General features: G+C 41.8%; 1 protein-coding gene and 1 long non-coding RNA gene across 6 annotated transcripts in view; one reads left to right on the top strand and one right to left on the bottom strand.

The window, feature by feature from the left end:
- SPECC1L (sperm antigen with calponin homology and coiled-coil domains 1 like) overlaps positions 1-20,229 on the top strand; it is a 126,794-nt gene that overhangs the window by 34,289 nt on the left and 72,276 nt on the right. For 3 of the 5 annotated variants that reach the window (XM_068238324.1, XM_068238322.1, XM_068238319.1), the window contains exon 2: positions 8,547-8,724. In XM_068238324.1, the coding sequence (XP_068094425.1) occupies positions 8,584-8,724 (141 nt within the window). In that variant the 5' untranslated portion in view covers positions 8,547-8,583. Of the gene's footprint in view, positions 1-3,390; positions 3,468-8,546; positions 8,725-17,547; positions 17,569-20,229 lie in introns of those variants that run through there. The other 2 variants (XM_068238327.1, XM_068238330.1) reach the window with 2 other exon arrangements.
- Positions 2,592-18,534, bottom strand: LOC137519380 (uncharacterized). The gene is made up of 3 exons (XR_011020996.1): positions 18,427-18,534; positions 5,675-5,777; positions 2,592-2,961 (listed from the first exon to the last, which is right to left on the bottom strand). It is a non-coding gene; the product is annotated as an uncharacterized lncRNA (long non-coding RNA).

Genomic DNA, 20,229 nt, shown 5'->3' with positions numbered 1-20,229 from the left:
CAATCCTTGGTTACAGTTCCTCTTTAAACTGTTCTCATGACTTTTCACAACTTGTTTATCTGATATATTTTAGTCCCAAGCAAGCACAACATACTAAGTTGTTCTTTAACTAAACTTTGATATGACTTGTTTCAATTAATTTTTATTAGGTTCTCACTTTCTAGGTGTTGAAATGTACTTTATATATGAGCTAATAAAAGGTTAAGGTAAGAAAAACTTGGGAGAGGTTTAATGACTTAGAGCCAATATGCTGTTTGTAGGATCATTCATTTCTTTGTTCAGGCTGAGTAAATAATTGCTGGTTGCAAACCAAACCAGAGCAGTAAAATTTAATAACAGTAACTTAGAAAATGGCTTGTGTAACAATTTATACAGAGTTTGTTTTCCTTTAAAGGATAAGCGCAGCTAAACATACGTAAATCGCAATAAATGAATCTCTACCAATATAATTCAGTTGGTACAGCCTATCATTTCTATGTGATGATCTGTTCCACAGAATTCTTGGGAAAACTGGAAGTTTTCTAAGTTACATTTTCAACAATCCCCTGAGTACTGGACGGAAGTGTTGACTTATAGGAAGGCAGTCAGGTCCCAGAATACCTTGCACCATTACATAAGTATTTTCATTTTATACCTGCCTCTGCTCCTTCCGCATCTAATAGTATTTTGTAGAGTCCTGTCAGAGACCCAGGGGAGAGATGGCAGCACATCCTGAAGCCGCATCTGAGTGACTACCAACAGAGGTGTGCAGACCCCCCCCTCCCCCCTTCCCCTGTCAGAGACCCCATACAGAGTAGCTGTACCAAGTCCAAAACACTGTACTGTATAAAGGAAATATGCATAAAGTAACAAATTAACCTGCACTTCAATTTTGAAAATAATTGTGGCTGGTGGAGATGAGGGGATGTTTAGGAAGACCTTCACTATAACAGAATACCTACCTGTTAATAGCTACCTGTTGGCTCTCCCCAATCCTTTTCCTTTTTTCTTTTCTTTTTTTTTTTGGGGGGGGGGGGGGGGCAGTGGGGATTTTCGTCTTTAACAAAGAACGTATCCAGTGACAGTTGCTTTTGTCTCCTTTTGAGGATTTTGTGGAAATGTGACATTGTAAAGTTCCTACACTTGGATTAAGTACAAACCTGCAGCGCCAAAGAAGGGATGAACCATTGGACCAGTTGTGATGACGCGATGTGTGTATACATACTGTACTTGTATATCAGGATGTTGCTTGCTCATTGAGGCTGGATTTACACTTAGATGCGTTACGTTGAGTTGCGTTGTAGCATGCTTTTTTCAATGGAATTCAACACAACTCAACTTAACTCAACGTGTAAATCCAGCCTAAGTGAAAATTAAACAAAAAGTGTTGCTCATCTTGCAAAGCCAATCCAAGGTTTTACTATGTATATGTTTGATAAGATACAAAAGAACATATTCATTAAAAACCTCCCTGGCATTCAATTTCCCCAGGATTTCTGTGCAAAAAGTGATCAAATTAAATTTTATAACTCTTTGCCAAAATGTGTCAAGCAAGGATCTAGTATACAGTGCAGGAGAGTATTGATGTCTATGCATGTTTATACTGTTCACAGCATGTTTTGTATGGACGGATATATCTGTCCATACCGCTAGGGAGGTTAAGCCATAACAAAGTTATGTTAAAGGTTGCTATGATCTATAGCACCATGGACTTATATTTCTATTGCACTGTACTTTCTGAATAAGCTTATTTGTTGTTAACGTGTGTAGTTTCTCAGAGCATTAACCCCAAATTGCTGTAAGTATAGCATATTTGTATAGCATGACGTATGAAGACGTATGAAGAGATCAGCAAGGGTTGAGAGGGTCCTAATTCTTCTCCAGAGTCTTCCTTTATCTCATATACACTCACCTAAAGCCGCATCTACACGCGTAGATGCGGCCGCGATGCTCCTTATTAATCGAGCCGCGGATCTTGCTTCCGCCGATTCCCCGCTCGCTCCCCGCTAGGGGACAATGGCAGGGAATCGAGCGGGTATTGATGCCGGCGCACGCGCGGCGAGTGGGGACGCGGCGGGCACGCGGAAGAGGCGATCCGGCGGCTAATCGAGCCGCTGGATCGCTGCAATGTCCCATAGTGTAGATGGGGCTTAAAGCATTATTAGGAACACCATACTAATACGGTGTTTGACCCCCTTTAGCCTTCTGAACTGCCTTAATTCTATGTGGTATTAATTCAACAACGTGCTGAAAGCATTCTTTAGAAATGTTGGCCCATATTGATAGGATAGCATCTTGCAGTTGATGGAGATTTGTGGGATGCACATCCAGGGCACAAAGCACCCGTTCCATCAAATCCCAAAGATGCTCTATTGGGTTGAGATCTGGTGACTGTGGGGGCCATTTTAGTACAGTGAACTCATTGTCATGTTCAATAAACCAATTTGAAATGATTCAAGCTTTGTGACATTGTGCATTATCCTGCTGGAAGTAGCCATCAGAGGATGGGTACATGGTCATGTCGGGATGGACATGGTCAGAAACAATGCTCAGGTAGCCCGTGACATTTAAACGATGCTCAATTGGCACTAACGGGCCTAAAGTATGCCAGGAAAACATCCCCACACTGTTACACCACCACCAGCTTTCACAGTGGTAACAAGGCATGATGGATCCATGTTCTCATTCTGTTTACGCCAAATTCTGAGTCTATCGAGACTCATCAGACCAGGCAACATTTTTCCAGTCTTCAACTGTCCAATTTTGGTGAGCTCGTGCAAATTGTAGCCTCTTTTTTCCTATTTGTCGTGGAGATGAGTGGTACCCAGTGTGGTCTTCTGCTGTTGTAGCCCATCCACCTCAAGGTTGTGCGTGTTGTGGCTTCACAAATGCTTTGCTGCATACCTCGGTTGTAATGAGTGGTTATTTCAGTCAACGTTGCTCTTCTATCATCTTGAATCAGTCGGCCCATTCTCCTCTGACCTTTAGCATCAACAAGGCATTTTTTTTCTTCAAGAAACTTAGTTACAATACAAAACAAACTTAACTTTAACAGTACATTTAACAGGAACTATACATATTAGGTCCAGGCACGGTAATAAAGATGTTTTACCCTTTTCACACCATTCTTTGTAAACCCTAGAAATGGTTGTACATGAAAATCCCAGTAACTGAGCAGATTGTGAAATACTCAGACCGGCCACTCTGGCACCAACAACCATGCCACGCTCAAAATTGCTTAAGGCCTCATTTGGATCTGTCCGCTTCTATCCGCTTTTCAGCACATGTATCAATCTGTAACATTGATGTGCTGAAAAGAAGCGGACAGATGGAAACAAGGCCTAAATCGCCTTTCTTTTTTTTGGAGTTCAGGAGATGGTCTTGACCAGGACCACACCCCTAAATGCATTGAAGTAACTACCATGTGATTGGTTAATTAGATAACTGCATTATTGAGAAATTGAACAGATGTTTGAATAATCCTTTAGGTGAGTGTATTTATCAATTTGTCTTTTGGTGTCCTATTTACTGATTACACTATTAGGTGTGAGTATCTTTGATTAACTTTATGCAAAGAGTTTTCATACAAGAATGTGGGTTAATGTTTATCTAATATATGCATGAATACTGTATATGTGTTTTCAAAATACATTATTTTAATTCAATAGTGCAGTGTTCTCCCCAGGCTCATTTAGCCGGGTGCTACACCCGACTAGTTTTGGTGAGCACCCGGCTGTCATCGGCTCACCCCCTCCTATGCTGTAAGCAGCGTTGCACTCAGACGCACTGGCCCTGCATTCTCTCATCTTGCCTTACCCGGCGACTTTTTCACGCCACCCAGCTGGAAAAAAATTCTGGGGAGAACACTGTAGTGGAATACAATACAATAATTTTTTTTTGTAGCTATATCTTAAAATTCTACTGGACTTACACTTTATACGCACAGCTAACCTTATTTAATTTTGGCATGGTTTTAAGATGTGTTTAGAATTTTTAAGGCCTCTTGTGCAAACTGCAGATTGTGTAAGGCCTCGTTTACATTAGATGCGTTGCCATCCATATTTCGGCAATGCGTGTGGAGGCAGACACGTATGAACATCAGAAGTGCATAGACTGCACTGCCTGATGTTCACATTCCATGCGTTGCGTGCAATGCGCGAATGCACTGCTGCACGCATTTTTTGACAATGCATGGCTGACCCATTCACTTCCATGAATGTGAGCAGCCACGCTACGCATGGAAACGCAGATGGCGTGTGTTCGTATGCGTTGCGTTCTGAATGCACGGCCATCTGCGCATCATGATGTGAACGAGGTCTGAATGTGTTTGTAGTTTGGCATGGAGCTAGTGAATGTACAGCTGCACAGCTTTGACCGACTATGTATATAATGGAGTCTTGTATTGTAGGTCACAGTTTTTTGTCCTTGTCTTCTGTACACTGAGTATAAAAGTCAATAGTATAGTTCTTGGTTCTCCCACCACTGACTGATAATTGCCACTGAGATATGGCTGCCAGTGTAAAAAACACTGTTTCTGCTTTAGCCTAAAGTGGGTGGGGCTTTTGGCCTGTCCCTTTCTCTGAGGGAATCTTCACAAGCCCCACCCCTTCATACACCATTTTTTTGAAGAGGAGAGGCAGCCTGTTTACAGTGCTCAGCTGCCACTGTTAAAGTGAACTAAGCAGCTCCTGGCTTCAAATAGCTGCAAGGGCTGCCATTGTTCAGAAGCTCAACCCCTGCTGTTTTACAACTAGCATTGTCCAGACTAGGTGTGAAATTCTTCAACTGTAACTGATGTTTTCTGTTTGAAGTACAATGGGGGTTTGTTTGTGGTCAGTTAAGTCTAATGAGGTGATTTCTTATCTGTGTTCCACAATCTCCGGCTCAGGGACCGCAGGTCCTTTGCGGACAGACAAAGTGGCTATTTTAACCCTTAGATGTAAAAAAAATGAGGTAAATTGAAAGTTTTTTTTTTAAATAATAAACCACATTTTTAGAATGCATTTTTAATTTGCTATAGAGCTGCCCTGGGTGTTAAAAATGATGCTCGGTTCACTTTAAGAGGTTACAGTGGGAGTTCAGGCAGAGAGAACAGCCCTCTCTTATTGACAGCCAACTGCCATTCACATTCATAAATACAAATTTAGAAGACTAAAGTTGCCCACTAATGATACAGTTTTGATGCAAACCATGATGCACACTGCTTCCCAACGCTAAGGACCCTTTTACACTTAATGCGTTGTGTTTTCTTTCCTCCATAGCAGTGCATTGAGAAAAAACTTTCAGATAAAATGCGTATAGTATGAAATGAACCATAGGAAAACATGGACATTGCTTTGAAAATCAGTTGTCCTTTTCAGTTATAACTGAGATAACTAAGTGTAAAAGGACCCTTCAGTGAACCTGAACCAAGTAAAATTATTTAAACACATGGGGCCATATGCAATAACTTTTTCGCCTAGTAAATATTTCATCTTCTATTTAAAATAACTTTTCAGCACTTTGAAACTGAAAAAGTATTAATAAGTAGGTGAAAAGGTACTATCAAAATTATATTGAGTATTTTCTTGCTTGCTGATGGTTTAACAGGCATTTTATTGACAATTTTGAAAATATCACCTAGGCGAAAACTAAGGAGAAATAATTAATTGCATATGGGCCAGGATGTATCTGCAAATGAATATTACATGCTTACCTCGCCATCAGTTCCTCTCAGAAGCTCACCATTTTCTTCTTACGATTCCTTCCATCTCTGACAAGATTTTGTTGATCAGTTGCTGTCAGTTATACATCAGTTGCTGTCAAATGAAAGGACAACTGATGAGCTAGGTAATGTCCACATTTCTCTATGGCTCAAGTAAGCGATATTACAGTTTAACAGTGTGCTGAGCAGGAAGCTGTTATGGGTAATGGCCATTTTCTTGTAGATAGTGATGGATGCAAAACGGAAAAAATGCACTTTTATTTCCAAATAAAATATTGTCGCCGTACATTGTGATAGGGACATAATTAAAATGGTGTGATTACCGTGACCAATGGGCAAATACAATACGCAGGTTTTAATTATGGAGGCATGTATTATTTTAAAACTATAATGGCCGAAAACTGAGAAATAATGATTTTTTTCCCGTTTTTTTCTTATTATTTCTGTTAAAATGCACTTACAGTAAAGTGGCTCTTACCAAAATGTACCCCACAAAGAAAGCCTAATTGGTGGTGGAAAGAACAAGATATAGATCAGTTCTTTGTGATAAGTAGTGATAGTTATAGGCTAATGAATGGGAGGTGAACATTGCTTGTTTGCATAAAGTGAAAACGAATGAAGGCTGAAGTGGTTAAAGAGAACCTGAGGTGGGGTTGTGACAAAGCAATCCACATACAGAGGCTAGGTCTGCCTATACTGCCCAGCCTCTGTTGCTATTTCAATCCCCCCTAAGCCCCCCCTGCGCTCTGCTATCCCCCAAAAATCACAGCCGCGCTGCTGACACGCAGTGTGTCACAGCGGGCTGTGTTTATCTCTGTACTGTCAGTCTGCCGCTCCCCCGCCTCCTGCATAGCTCTGGTCCCCGCCCCCGCGTCCCTTCCCTCCCTGCTGATTGGAGGGAAGGGACGCGGGCGGGACCGGAGCTATGCAGGAGGCGGGGGGAGCACGCAGAGTGACAGTACAGAGGTAAACACAGCGCGGCTGTGATTTATGGGGGATTGCAGAGCGCAGGGGGGGATTGAAATAGCAACAAAGGCTGGGCAGTATAGGCAGACCCAGCCTCTGTACGTGGATTGCATTGTCAGAACCCTGCCTCGGGTTCTCTTTAACCACCCTGGCGTTCTGATTAAATCGCCAGGGTGGCTGCGGGAGGGTTTTTTTTAAATAAAAAAAAAACTATTTCATGCAGCCAACTGAAAGTTGGCTGCATGAAAGCCCACTAGAGGGCGCTCCGGAGGCGATCTTCCGATCGCCTCCGGCGCCCAGAATAAACAAGGAAGGCCGCAATGAGCGGCCTTCCTTGTTTTGCTTATATCGTCGCCATAGCGACGAGCGGAGTGACGTCATCGACGTCAGCCGACGTCGTGACGTCAGCCGCCTCCGATCCAGCCCTTAGCGCTGGCCGGAACTTTTTGTTCCGGCTACGCTGGGCTCAGGCGGCTGGGGGGACCCTCTTTCGCCGCTGCTCGCGGCGAATCGCCGCAGAGCGGCGGCGATCAGGCAGCACACGCGGCTGGCAAAGTGCCGGCTGCGTGTGCTGCTTTTTATTTCATCAAAATCGGCCCAGCAGGGCCTGAGCGGCAGCCGCTGGCGGTGTTGGACGAGCTGAGCTCGTCCAGACCGCTCAGCTGGTTAAAAGGAAACATCCATATCCCTCTCAGTTTAGGTTCCCTTTAAGAGCGAGCTGATGAAGCTAGTTTTCTCAGTTGGGATTAAGCTATGACAGCTGCTGATATTATGCCACTATAGATCTGGTCAAGTGAAATGAGTTTTAATTGGTTGCTGTTATCAAGACCTGGTATTCCATTTATTTATCAGTCTGTGACCAGCGATTGACTTGTCAGTTAACACTTTAAGTACATGATCAATTGATACTAGCATGCAATGAGAATTGGTGGATTGTTCCCTGATGCTTGCCATCCACTGAATCAATCATTGACCTGGCAGATTTTTATCAACCCCTCATAAGAAATGAAAGTTAAAGTGAACCTCCGGACTAAAAATCGACTCAGCTGCACTGAAAAGGCTTGGTGTTTCTTTAACAGTTTCACAGCATCAGAACTTTGTTTCTCTTATACAAGCCTCATTTGTAGCTGCACAGAAGAAAACTGCCCGGGCTTTTTTCCCCTGATGCTGTGCAAAGCATGATTGGATTTCTGATGTTGTTGTTCTCGTTCTGCTGTTTTGGTGCAAATTTTTTTTTTTTTTACATTTTGAATTTGACATTTGAAGCCTAGCGTGTGCAGCTGGGAGGGGTAATCAGGACACAGGACAGTTGGAACTGTGTCTCCTGCTTCTTGTCACCTGCTTTCAACCAAAAAGATGGCTGCCCCCATGACAAAGATGGCAGCCCCCATGAATTACAAACATTTGCTTGTTCTTTTAAAACAGGGTGGGTAAGAGATTATATTAACTCTCTATTCTAATTAATATAACTAATGTAACTTGATGACAGTATGTTTGTTTAGGCTGAAGTTCCCCTTTAAGTTTTAATATGTGTCTATAGGCCTTCCATCTTTGATACCTTTGTAGTCCTTTTTCCCTGGCATCCAGGACTAGTTTGCTTTGTGTGGATCCTGACATTTGCCTAGCCCTGGTTTACAACATCTGTTATGTTTTTATTGCGGTCTGTGTTCCTTGTTAGCAGATTTCCCCTTAATCGTTGTCTGAGTGATCGCTTTTATTACAATGTGAAGTAATCCCATCAGGGATTCAGACAGCAGAGACCCTGACTGATTTTACTTACCTTGCCACAATTGTGTTTAAATCTGAGAACATTTTGGTTTGTTCTGCTCTGACCTCTGATTAAGATAAATGTAAATCTGTGCTTTCTTGCATTAACAGTATTCTTCCATTTGCACAGATTCAGCTGTAAATGCATCACAAACAGACCTCCCAGGATGAGGAAAGCAAACAGGAGTGCAGGCTCCGCCCCAAAAGTACCTGCCACAAATAAACCACAGAGCACTGAGCGGGCAAAGTCAGAGAACAGTGCACCGACTTCTTCCAAGGGATCCCGTCCAGGATCATCATTGTCAAAGGTAAAACAGTCAGCAAGGGTTTTGATCTGTCGGGATATAATTTCGAGCGCTGATTGCATCCCCTTTTGTCACTTACATTTCAATAAAAGCACCAAATTTAGAACAAAACTTCAGGCAAAAGCTGTCTACATGACTTGCATTTTATAAACCGTACCCCCATTACTGCATGGTGGAATAGACCAGCTCTGAGTAAGAAATAAATTCAGGAGAAGCCCTATGTTCCATTTCTTTATTAATCCATTGACTCGCAGGAAACTTGGACGTGCTCATATCACAGTCTCTGCAAAGGAACCCTTTGAAGTAACTGTTTTACCTGCACATTCATTAAAGTGAACCGAGCACCTTTTTTTCACTCAGGACATTTCTATAGCACATGAAAAATGTATGCCGACTATCTGTTTCATTATTAAAATAAACTTTAATTTTACCTTGTATTTTACATTCAAAGTTGTTAAATTCAGGGCTGTGGAGTCGGGCAATTTTGGGTGCCTGGAGTCGGAGTCGGGAAAAAATGCACCGACTCCGACTCCGACTCCTAATGAATTTGTAACTGTAATTAAAATAGAAAATATGATAAAATGTTCTATTTCTCAGATAAGTCATTAAAAATAATGTATATATACAGTATATATACAGTAATAGCTGTGCTTAGTCCACAAAAATGAAATAAACCAATCAAAATTAGTTACTTGTGCTGCTTCAATAAAGCAGTCCCCTTATTTTTAAGGTCAGATATACATATCTGATTGTGACTGTATATATGATGTGTACACAGGAATCTCTTATATATACTAAATAACATCTATGCTGTAAGAATAAAGCCTGATGTGTAGCTATGTGACTAATAGAGATGGTCAACGAGATGGAAATAATTCTGCATTGATGCTGATTTATGCAAATGTATGCACTCCCTTTGCTGATGAAATAAAATAATTTGATATGTTATTAAAATTTGGTTTGGTGACTACAAATTAAAGGGTAACTGAGACGGATGAAAAGTAAAGTTTTATACATACCTGGGGCTTCCTCCAGCCCCCTTCAGGCTAATCAGTCCCTCACTGTCCTCCACCACCCGGATCTTCTGCTATGAGTCCTGGTAATTCAGCCAGTCAGCGCTGTCCGGCCGCATGCCGCTCCCACAGCCAGCAACATTCTGCACCTGCGCAATAGTGCTGCACAGGTGTAGTATGCTCCTGGCGGCGGAGTGCGTGCATGCGCACTACGCCTGACTGGCTCAAGTACCTGGACTCATAGCAGAAGATCCAGGTGGTGGAGGAGGACAACGAGGGACTGATTATCCTGAAGGCGGCTGGAGGAAGCCCCAGGTATGTATAAAACTTTAATTTCATCTGTCTCAGGTTTACTTTGTTACACAGTAGTACTATACTCTACATATGCACTCCCCACAGAGCTGCAGGGAATCCACTGAGAATGCTGTGCACATTGAACACAGAGGTGTTGTCTGTTTACAATCTCCTCATTCCCCTGCAGAGTACCTGTAGCACATCATTCTTACATGCACCCACACTTGATAGATGTTCTTTGTTCCGGTTGTACCTTTTACAAGTACTCTTACCAAGGACTAGTTTTAGTCTAAAGGGAATAAATATAGTAGTCTACATATCCTTCTCACTTCAGTTGTCTTGTAAAATTCCTAAGCGTTGGCACTTAAGAGACGAATTTCATGTTACATACTTTTAATCAACAAAATTGTAATATGCAAATTAGAGGAGTCGGAGTCGTGGAGTCGGAGTCGGTGGAATCCTAAACTGAGGAGTCGGAGTCGGTGGATTTTTGGACCGACTCCACAGCCCTGGTTAAATTGGCCTGTCTGAGCAGACCTGCCGACCGTCCCCATCCGCAGAAAGTTCAGTAACCTCTAATTGTTTTATTGCGCTAATTACCAAGAGGTAAACCATCTTTCATCAGCAAAGAGGGTGAATAATTAGGAGTGTGTTTTCAAAGCCATGCTTTGAAAACACACTCCTAATTATTCACCCTCTTTGCTGATGAAAGGCATGGTTTACCTCTTGGTAATTAACGCAATAAAACAATTAGAGGTTACTGAACTTTCTGCGGATGGGGACGGTCGGCAGGTCTGCTCAAACAGGCCAATTTAACAACTTTGAATGTAAAATACAAGGTAAAATTAAAGTTTATTTTAATAATGAAACAGATAGTCGGCATACATTTTTCATGTGCTATAGAAATGTCCTGAGTGAAAAAAAGGTGCTCGGTTCACTTTAAGTGTAAGTGGACTGTAATATCTTTTGCCATCTGCTGTTTGTAAGGCTTAACCTTCCTGGCGGTAAGCCCGAGCTGAGCTCGGGCTATGCCGCGCAGGAAGATATCTCAGCCCCTGGTGGAGCGATTTGCTCCATTTAAAATGCTGTACGCGCAGCTAGCACTTTGCTAGCCGCGCGTACAGCTTGATCGCCGCCGCTCTGCGGCGACCGCCCGTACGCAGCGGCGCAAGAGGGCCCCCCCCCCCCGCCAGAGCCCTGCGCTGCCCGGACCAATGAGTTCCGGGCAGCGCTATGGGCTGGATCGGAGGTGTCGGACGTCAGGACGTCGGCTGACGTCCATGACGTCATTCCGATCGTCGCCATGGCGACAGGAGAAGCCAAACAGGGGAGCGCGTTATATACGCGTTCCCCTGTTTGCTATTGATGCCGGCGACGATCGCACTAGAGGGACACATGCGCCCTCTAGTGGTGTTTCATGTAGCTACCACTCTGGTAGCTTTACATGAAACACAAAATTTTTTTTTTTAAAAAAAGGATTTTTGCCATTTTGGCAAAAAAAATTAACCGCCAGGAGGGTTAACTGAAGGGATTGTTCCTTGAGGGTTTCTTGAGTACTCTGCAGGGGTTCCTTGGCATTTTCCCCCATTATGGGGGAAGTATAACAGAGCACATTGTAATAGGGGGTACTGTAAAGAGAAACACTAAATTGGGGGTCAGAATAATAATGAGCACATTAAAAAAAGCACTAATACACATTATAATAAGTGTCAGTGTAATCGGGAGTAGTGAAATAAACAACCTTATCTATTTTTAAGTCCACGCCTCCTGCAAAATAAATGCAGAGGTTCCTCAAGCCAAAGGATTGTTTGTAGGGGTTCCTACAAAAGTTCCCAAAAGTTATTTTCAGGGTTCCTCCATGGTAAAAAGGTTGAGAAAGGCTGGTCTACCATCACGAGGACCTAACTGTTCCTGCTCTATCCCCATGTTGTTCAACTTTAACCACCTTAAGTGGAAGAGCCCTCTTAGATGCAGTTACAAAGAACACACATTTAAGTACTACTAGTAATTATGCAGACTTTTTTTTCCTCTTCCTGAAGTTTTCTTTTAAACTGTCAACTAAAAATTGGCAAACAATAATAAAACTGTATTTACCTGTGTCGGTCTTGATGGCACAATCTTTTTCAGTCTTGCTTTAAGTGCCAACATGCAAGCTATTTCAAAGGGTTGTAATAGGCAGATGCCCTACTGTGTGTTACTATAACAGTGAATTAAATATAATGCAGAAAGGCTAACAGAAATATAATATCTATTTATATTATTTACTTTGCTGTTCTTAAAGTGAACCAGAGACGAAGAACCCTCATGTATTTTACCATATATATCAGTGGGAACATTAGAGAAAACACCTACCCTGCTCTCTGTTTCATTCTTCACTGCTCAGCCTGCTTGTTACCAGCCCTGATAAAATCCCTGAATGAGCATGCAGTCTGGCTTTGCTCAGGAATCATAGCTGAGTCATCATAGCAGAGCCAGAAGGGGGCAGGCTTGGGCTTGAAAAGACATCAGAGAAGACAGACTCAGCTATAATGATTCCTGAGAAAAGCCAGACTGATTGCTCAGTTGGATTTTATCAGGGCTGATAACAAGCAGGCTGAGCAGTGAAGAATGAAACAGAGAGCAGGGTAGGTGTTTTCTCTAATGCTCCCACTGATATATATGGTAAAATACAGGAGGGTGCTTCGTCTCTGGTTCACTTTAACCTTTGGGGCAGTCACTCACAGAATGAAGTGAGTGCTCATAACTCACCAAAGTGCCCCCATTCAGATTTGTCTGTATTGCCCCATGCCTACCAATCAGGTTTTAGCTGTTGTTCTCATGAAAAAAAACCTGACTGGTGACTGTGGGATGGTATTACTTGTCCTTGATGCTTTGATGTGTGGTGGCCAGTGAGGTTTTGCTTTTTTTGTACACTTGATCTGATTACTGCTATATAGCTCTGAGGGATATTAAAGGGTATGCTACTGTATAGCATAGTCACTATCCCTGTGCCCTGAGTTGCTGTGAACCTCAAACAGCAACGTAATGATTTTAAATATACCTGCCACGTGTATTCTCTTATTTGTTTGCCTTTTGCAATAGTGGTCTTAGCTGTATACATTGTGGAACCTTGGCTGGAGATAGTCCTGTGACCTGTCCCCTCCAAAGTACAAATATTATTTAACCCAAGTAAGGGTTACGTTCTGTGAACCATTATACAAGTTGATCATTACTTACGTTGTGCAAGACAAAGAATTTTGAGTTAAACTCTGTGACTTCTAGTAAGCAGCGTTTTAGTTACAGCAAGTAGTAGCAGTAGAATATTGTCCAGTGTTAGCCATCAGTAAACGCAAGACGTTTTGAATCAGGATGATATATTTTTTTTATTGGGACGAGCGACCAAACCCCCAGCGCTGTTCCCGCAATGTATAGATGAGCTGTAAGTGTGTGTTTATACATTACCTGTCCAGAGTCACAGTGCCCGTCCATCTTCCGCCACTCTTCTATTAAGGTGCGTGCACGCGCACTACCAAATGTAACAATGGGCACATACACGCTAATTGAAGAGTGTCAGAAGACAGATGGGCACCGTGATACAGGACAGGTAATGTATAAACGCACATTTATACATTACATACATTTATAGCCGCAGGCTCGGCTGATTCTCGAGAGATTTCACGCTGACATTGATCAGGAATTGGCCTGCGGTGTATGGGCAGCCGCCGGATCTCTCTCTAATCAGATTCGATTAAAGAGAGATATTTCTCTTGGTTGAATCTGCCTATCATCGCTAGGTGTATGGCTGCCTTTAGTGTCCTCTGTATTGATACAATCTTACCACTTTTATGAAATACTAGTTAATTAGCCTGCCCGTTAAAAAACCCAAGGGCGCCCGCCCGCAGTCCCTGCGGCACACGCACGCGACTGCTTTCCCCGCCACACGCACTAACAGCCGCCCCCTGCCCTCGTCCTCCTGTTTGTAACGTCCGTGTGCTGCACATGTGCGCTGGCAAAAAACACGGACGCAGTGAGAGTGGGGTTTTATTAGGTAGAATAGGGAACTACCTAAAATATCCATTCAAAGTTTATTCACCCTGTTTACCCTTCAACGTAAAATTGTACAAACAAGATTGTGTTCCTCTTCATGCCCAAGCATGGCTTACCACACCAGTGCAGTATGGCCATGCTCATGCATGAAGAGGATCACACCCGGATCTTCAATCCCAATATCTCTTGTCAGATTTCTTTCAGGGGTCTGTGAGCGGTGCTGGTGGTCCTGAGGATGGTGTGGGAAGCCTCTACAGGATCCAGACACTTCATTCTTCAGTATGCATCCGGTGTTTGACCCGAGGTTCGCCTCGTGTACACTTTAAAGAGGAACTGTCGCGAAAATCTTAAAATTTAAAACGCATACAAATAAGGAGTACATTTCTTCCTGAGTAAAATGAGCTATAAATTACTTCCAGTAAGTACTTAACTGTACAGTAAGTAGTAGAAATCTGACATTACCGACAGGTTTTGGGCTAGTCCATCTTTTCATAGGGAATTCTCAGCATGGCCTTTATAAAGACACTCCCTGAAAAAGATTTATACAAAGATGCTAGCTAGTCTCCCTGCTCGCTGCACACTTTTTTTGGCAGTTGGACGGAACAACTGCCATTCACTAAGTGCATTTTGATAATAAAGAAATCCCTGTGAACCCCCCATGAGGAGATGGGCTAGTCCGAAACCTGTCGGTTCTATCAGATTTCTACAACCTACTGTAAGTGACAGCAACATAGGAGAAAAGTAATTTATGGCTCATTTTACTTTAAAAGAAACGTACTTCTTAATTGTATAAGTTTACATACATTATATTTTATATTTTAAGATTTTCACGACAGAAGTCCTTTAAATACATGGCAACACAGATGCCACAGGTCTTAAATCAAATAAAATTGATTTCACTCCCAGTTATTACCATATTTTTTTTCGGACTATAAGATGCTCCTGACCATAAGACGCGCATCTAGGACAAAAACCAGCGGAAAAAATACATACTAAACCTGGTGCATCCATGGTGAAGGGGCATCTTTTAGATTATGCCCCCTTTTACCTCATGCCCCCTTTTACTTATTTAGTCTCTCTTTGTCGTACTCTGTACACCCTTGTGTCCTCCTGTGTCCGCCTCTGTCCTTTTTGTGTCCTCCTCTATGCCCTTTGTGTCCCCCTGTGTCCTCCTCTACATGGGCACAGTACAGGGAGTCCCCCAACATTGCGGCAGATTGGAGGCCTGTATTGGCAGGCATTCACAAGTCAGGAGCTCCCTGCATTTGGACTATAAGACAGTGACTGTTTTTTCTCCACTTTTGGGGGAGAAAAAGTGAGTCTTATAGTCCAAAAAATACAGTAATTACAGGATGTAAATCAGTAAGAGGAGACAGATTGAAATGGGCAAAAAAAATAACCAATTTAATTTTTCACTACAGTTCCTCTTTAAGTTCAGACAGGAGCTGAATGGTGGTAATAGACTTCTTCCAGCCACAGCAAAAGTAGTTTAGAAGTGTCCACATCAGAATTTATTGTTAGAACAAAATACAGAGGTAGAAATAGCCTTACAAAGTTAAAATTGCAGATACCATTAAAATAGTCCAGTATGTGATAGTCTGAAGTATGGTAAATTCTTCACCTGAAGACATACAGCTAGAACTCATTCTATAGCCTCTACTGGGGGTTCAGATCACAGTAAATGGACAAGGGTTTTGAAATGTTAACTTTCTTTCTTGCTTAAATATGACGTATTTGTGAAGTCATAGGAATGCATAAAGTTATGTAGAGGCATTTGAAATGTTCTATTTGAATTGAAAACAATTTAAATACCTCATAAATTACCTCCTATCTTTTGTGAAAAAACTTGTAAGGCAAGCCTGAATTTGGGAAAAAATGTCAAACCATACAGTGGTATGTTTATCGGATACCAGCAGAGATATCCGTGTCTCCCAAGGTTTCTCAATTTTTTTTTTCTTTCTTCTAATCAAGCATCTTTGCCCCTTAAAGTGAACCCGGGGTGAGAGCGATATAGTGGCTACCATATTTATTTTCTTCTAAACAATACCAGTTGCCTGGCAGCCCTGCTTATCTATTTGGCTGTGGTAGTGTCTTGATAACGCTAGAAACAAGCATGCAGCTAATCTTGTCATTTTTGACAATATTGTCAGAAACACCTAATCTGCTGCAAGCTTGTTCAGGGTCTATGGCTGAAAGTATTAAGGAAATAAATATGGCAGCCTCCATATCACTCTCACTTTGGATCACTTTAAGCTGGACTGGAGATGCCTGCTGCAGTGAATGAGCTTATTTGAACTGAGCTTTAGCAAGTTCACGAAACGTGCATGCCAAGTAATAGGCAGCACTCATTCCTATGCACTGGACATGGGCAGATGAACTCCTGCATGCACAATTCATATGCGCACATTCATGTCAGGTGCTTCAATTGTGAAGATTCAGGCCGGCTTTACATCTATTTTTTTAAGTTGCGGTGGGGATGTGATGCTCCTGCTGCAGCGCACTGCAACGCAAAACATTGCAAACAAATGACCGCGCAGCAGAGTACGGCAACAGGAAGTGCGCCACTGGGTCTCCCAGCAGTTTGAGCATTAGCAATGCATAGTGCTCCATTGCGTGCGCTTCGTGCATTGCCCATAGACTTATATCACCCCAAGCACCGTACGTGAAGCGATCTGCTTGCAGTAACATGCTGTTGCCCTTGTCGGCTCGGATACTTTTGGCGCACTGCAAGGGACTGAAATAAGTGCGAAAGTCTCCATAGACTTTGCATTGCTTTTGCTGCCCCTTGTGGCAAAATAGGATAACACACCACAGGTTTACCCTGCTGGTGTAAAATGGGCCTAAAGGGCACTGTGATGGGGGAAAGGGAGGGGGAGAAGCCTACCGAGGTCAGATGTTTTTAAGGTAAACTAACATAATGCTATGTATGGTCTATAATGTTTTTCCTTTCGAGTACCATTTAAAGCACAACTAATGTCAAAATAAAATATCCCAGCACTGGGTGCTGCAGTCTGTACTCCGTATCAGAATGGCCTCACCTCTGCTACCTGTGGAAAAGGCAGGTTGGGGACAGAAAGATTTATGGGCTAATGCGGAACCAGTCAGAACCAGCCCCGTGCTGGGATTTTTTATTTTAGTAGGTTTTAGGATTGCCTGTTAATTCTGTTCCCTGTGAGTATGTGTTAAGCTTATAGCCATTAGAACATGTGAACAGTCCATAGAGCAGTGGCGTATGGATTTCAGCCAACACACTTATGTATAAAACATTTCATTATTATTATTGATTTATAAAGCACCTTTATATTCCATGGTGCTGTACAAAGTAAGAAACAAACATGAGTCACAATGTTATCAAAACTTTTCCTAAATATATTTCCTCAAATGTTCCACCACAAATGAGCCAGTGTTCTATCTTGTTGCAGTTGGCATTCTGTATTTGCTCATGCTGTTTTATGGTCCTCTTTAACAGCTTTTTGGCTCAAGTCACTCTTGTTAACTATCTCTCACTTCTCTGGTATGTATTCCATAAACTTTCACCTGATTCCCTCTCCTTCCATAGTTTGTTTGTTTTTTTATTGGCATTTCCCAGTAGTTCATAACCTATGCAGCACCTCAAGTGAATACGTAGTAAATCTGCTACATTTTTATCCTTTTGAAACTCATTCATATTTGCAATAAGCTTCCTTTTAATCCTCTTTGTTTTTCAGTCCTTCATGCTGCTTTTTACGGTCTTTATTTTTTTTTTTAGCACTGTTGTTGCATAGTTGACATCCACTAGAAGGCGCCCTTGCCTCATGATAGTCATTTTGCTTTTGTTTCCTAATATGTTTTGTATGGCTGTTCATTGTATATCAGTGCATGTGTTACTACATGCATACACATTACACATTCAAGCAGCACTGAGCAGGAAAATGAATCCATAATAAACTCTGCTCATACTAGCTTCAAGAATCCAGAGCAACGCTAAAAAATGTTAAAAACGCATGTTGCACCTATGTATGTATAAAGTCAGGGAGTGTCACATTTGCATCTGTGGGAATCACAGACGGTTCCCCCGTAAGCGTTTTGCCACACAATTGTGCAATTTGCAGAGCATTTTAACTAGCGTTAAGCTATTTTGTAGTAGCTATTGATTTCCATTGAAAACCGCATGCGTTGTGCTGGAAAGTAGTGCAAGTAGTATTTTTTTTTTTTTTTAAACTATGCGGAATCGCATATGCCTCCAGAAAACACAGCAGCACCATAGACTATCATTACATGCGATTCCGCATGCGTATTTTGTCTGCGACAAAATGCTGTGCATTTGCTCCAAGTGTGACCTCTGCCTGACTTCAAGATCTTATGGTACCTTTGCTTTCCTGTTGTCCCTTACATTTTGTTTTGTTGATAAGTAGAATCAATATGGACATGCTTGTGTTTTTTGTATTCCATGCCTGTATTCGGATAGCGATGGAAGTGTGTTACTATGATACTAAAATTTATTATCATGCACTGACTATTGGAACTGAAAAATGACATCAACTGTTGGGAGTTATCATTGTCAGTTTAGTAGAAGTTGTTGAGCTGCCTCTAAGGATCATGGGAAGTGCATTTGTGTGTCCCAAGTGTAGTAAAGCGGTTACACTGCTTGTGTATTGGTGTATGTATGTGTTTTTCTTTTTTTAGGCAGATTAACTATGTCTTTGATTTGGAGTGATTTATAACATTTTAAAGCTGTTTTTTAATTTTCCTGAATGTGATGGCTCTTTATTTCGGTGGCTCTGTGAGATGCGTTATTTTGTTTGTGGAGAGAGGCTGAATAAAAGAACTGTCCACCTTTGTTACTGTATTACATTAAGCAGCTTTTACACAGGACAGGTTTTACACCTACTGGTATATAACTAGCAATATATTTGTAACAGCCTGCACAATAATGCATCATATTGCACAGAGAGGGGCAGATTTTATAACTATGCCCTAGATTTATAGATTACCATGTTTTCCTTATTTTTGTATGTTTTTGTCAGGCTGACAGATTATCACGCAGTGTCAGTAGAATGTGGGTGCTCAGTCTTTAGGTGTTGATTTAACAGGCACGCTAGCAGATGGTTTTCTGTAAACCATGTGACCAAAGCTCCTCCTTTCTCCTTCCTCTCCTCTTGTGTTGCATGGCTTGTGTGTAAGGCCCTGTTCACATCAATCTGCACTATTCACACTGTAGCGTTGCATAAAATATCATTCACCCAATATTCTGCATGTGTTATTATTCTGGTAAAAGAAAGGCTTCCAAGGTAGGAGGCCTTTCACCACACTCCTGTAATCTCATGGGTCTGATGGTCTATGACTGTGTGTTCGATCTGTGTTTTTTTTATTAAATACTGGTATGAACAGGCCTTTCCTTGTTACTAAGCATGCGCACACCCGACAATCACTGTAACCCTGCATTAAGAGTTAATAGCAGTTCTAAAAATGTCTAGCATGTCAGAGACCGCATGGACTACCTACTTATGAAAATAAGGGCAACTTTAATAATGAGTGAAATGTTGTAATTTGTAATAGGAGGTTATGTAAAATTGGTTACAGGATGCTGTCCAACTCAGTCCTTGTAGTCACACTTTGAAGTTTCCTGCTATTAATAAAATAACAGATGAATTACATTGTCATGAGAGAAATTCAAAGCTTCATTTCTGACCTGCTTCTGGAAATGCTAGTGATCAGTCAGTAATACGGATCACCTGTCTAATTTAACACCTCTTTGGCATTCCTTAAATGCATACCTGTTCCAAGCAAATCATTTTGTAAAGATTGCAGTCAAGTAATACACATTACAATCACTGCTCAAGCAGTAATTTGTAGTACTTTGTAAAGTTGTGTTAATTATATAATTACTTTATATTAAAACTAGCCTTGAACTAAAGCATCAGTGATCATCAACATGTGTAAAACAAATACAAAAGCAGTATACAGTATCATATGAATGGATCACCTTAGCTTCCTGGAAGATGGCCACAGAAGTCCATTGTGTATGCATAGGGTGGGACTGGTATACTGTAGGTCTTGCCAGTTTATGAGCTAAATTGGACCTTTTTTATTTTTTTGTTTTCATTAATGTTACTGTGTTGGGAGAAGAATGTGGAGGCTGGCATATATGTATCTCCTTCTAAACAATGCCGGTTTCCTGGCTGTCCTGCTGATG

Source organism: Hyperolius riggenbachi, chromosome 1, assembly GCF_040937935.1.
Source record: "Hyperolius riggenbachi isolate aHypRig1 chromosome 1, aHypRig1.pri, whole genome shotgun sequence".
Taxonomy (NCBI): domain Eukaryota; kingdom Metazoa; phylum Chordata; class Amphibia; order Anura; family Hyperoliidae; genus Hyperolius; species Hyperolius riggenbachi.
Note: the sequence above shows the minus strand (reverse complement) of the source record. Positions and strands in the feature narration are given on the sequence as shown.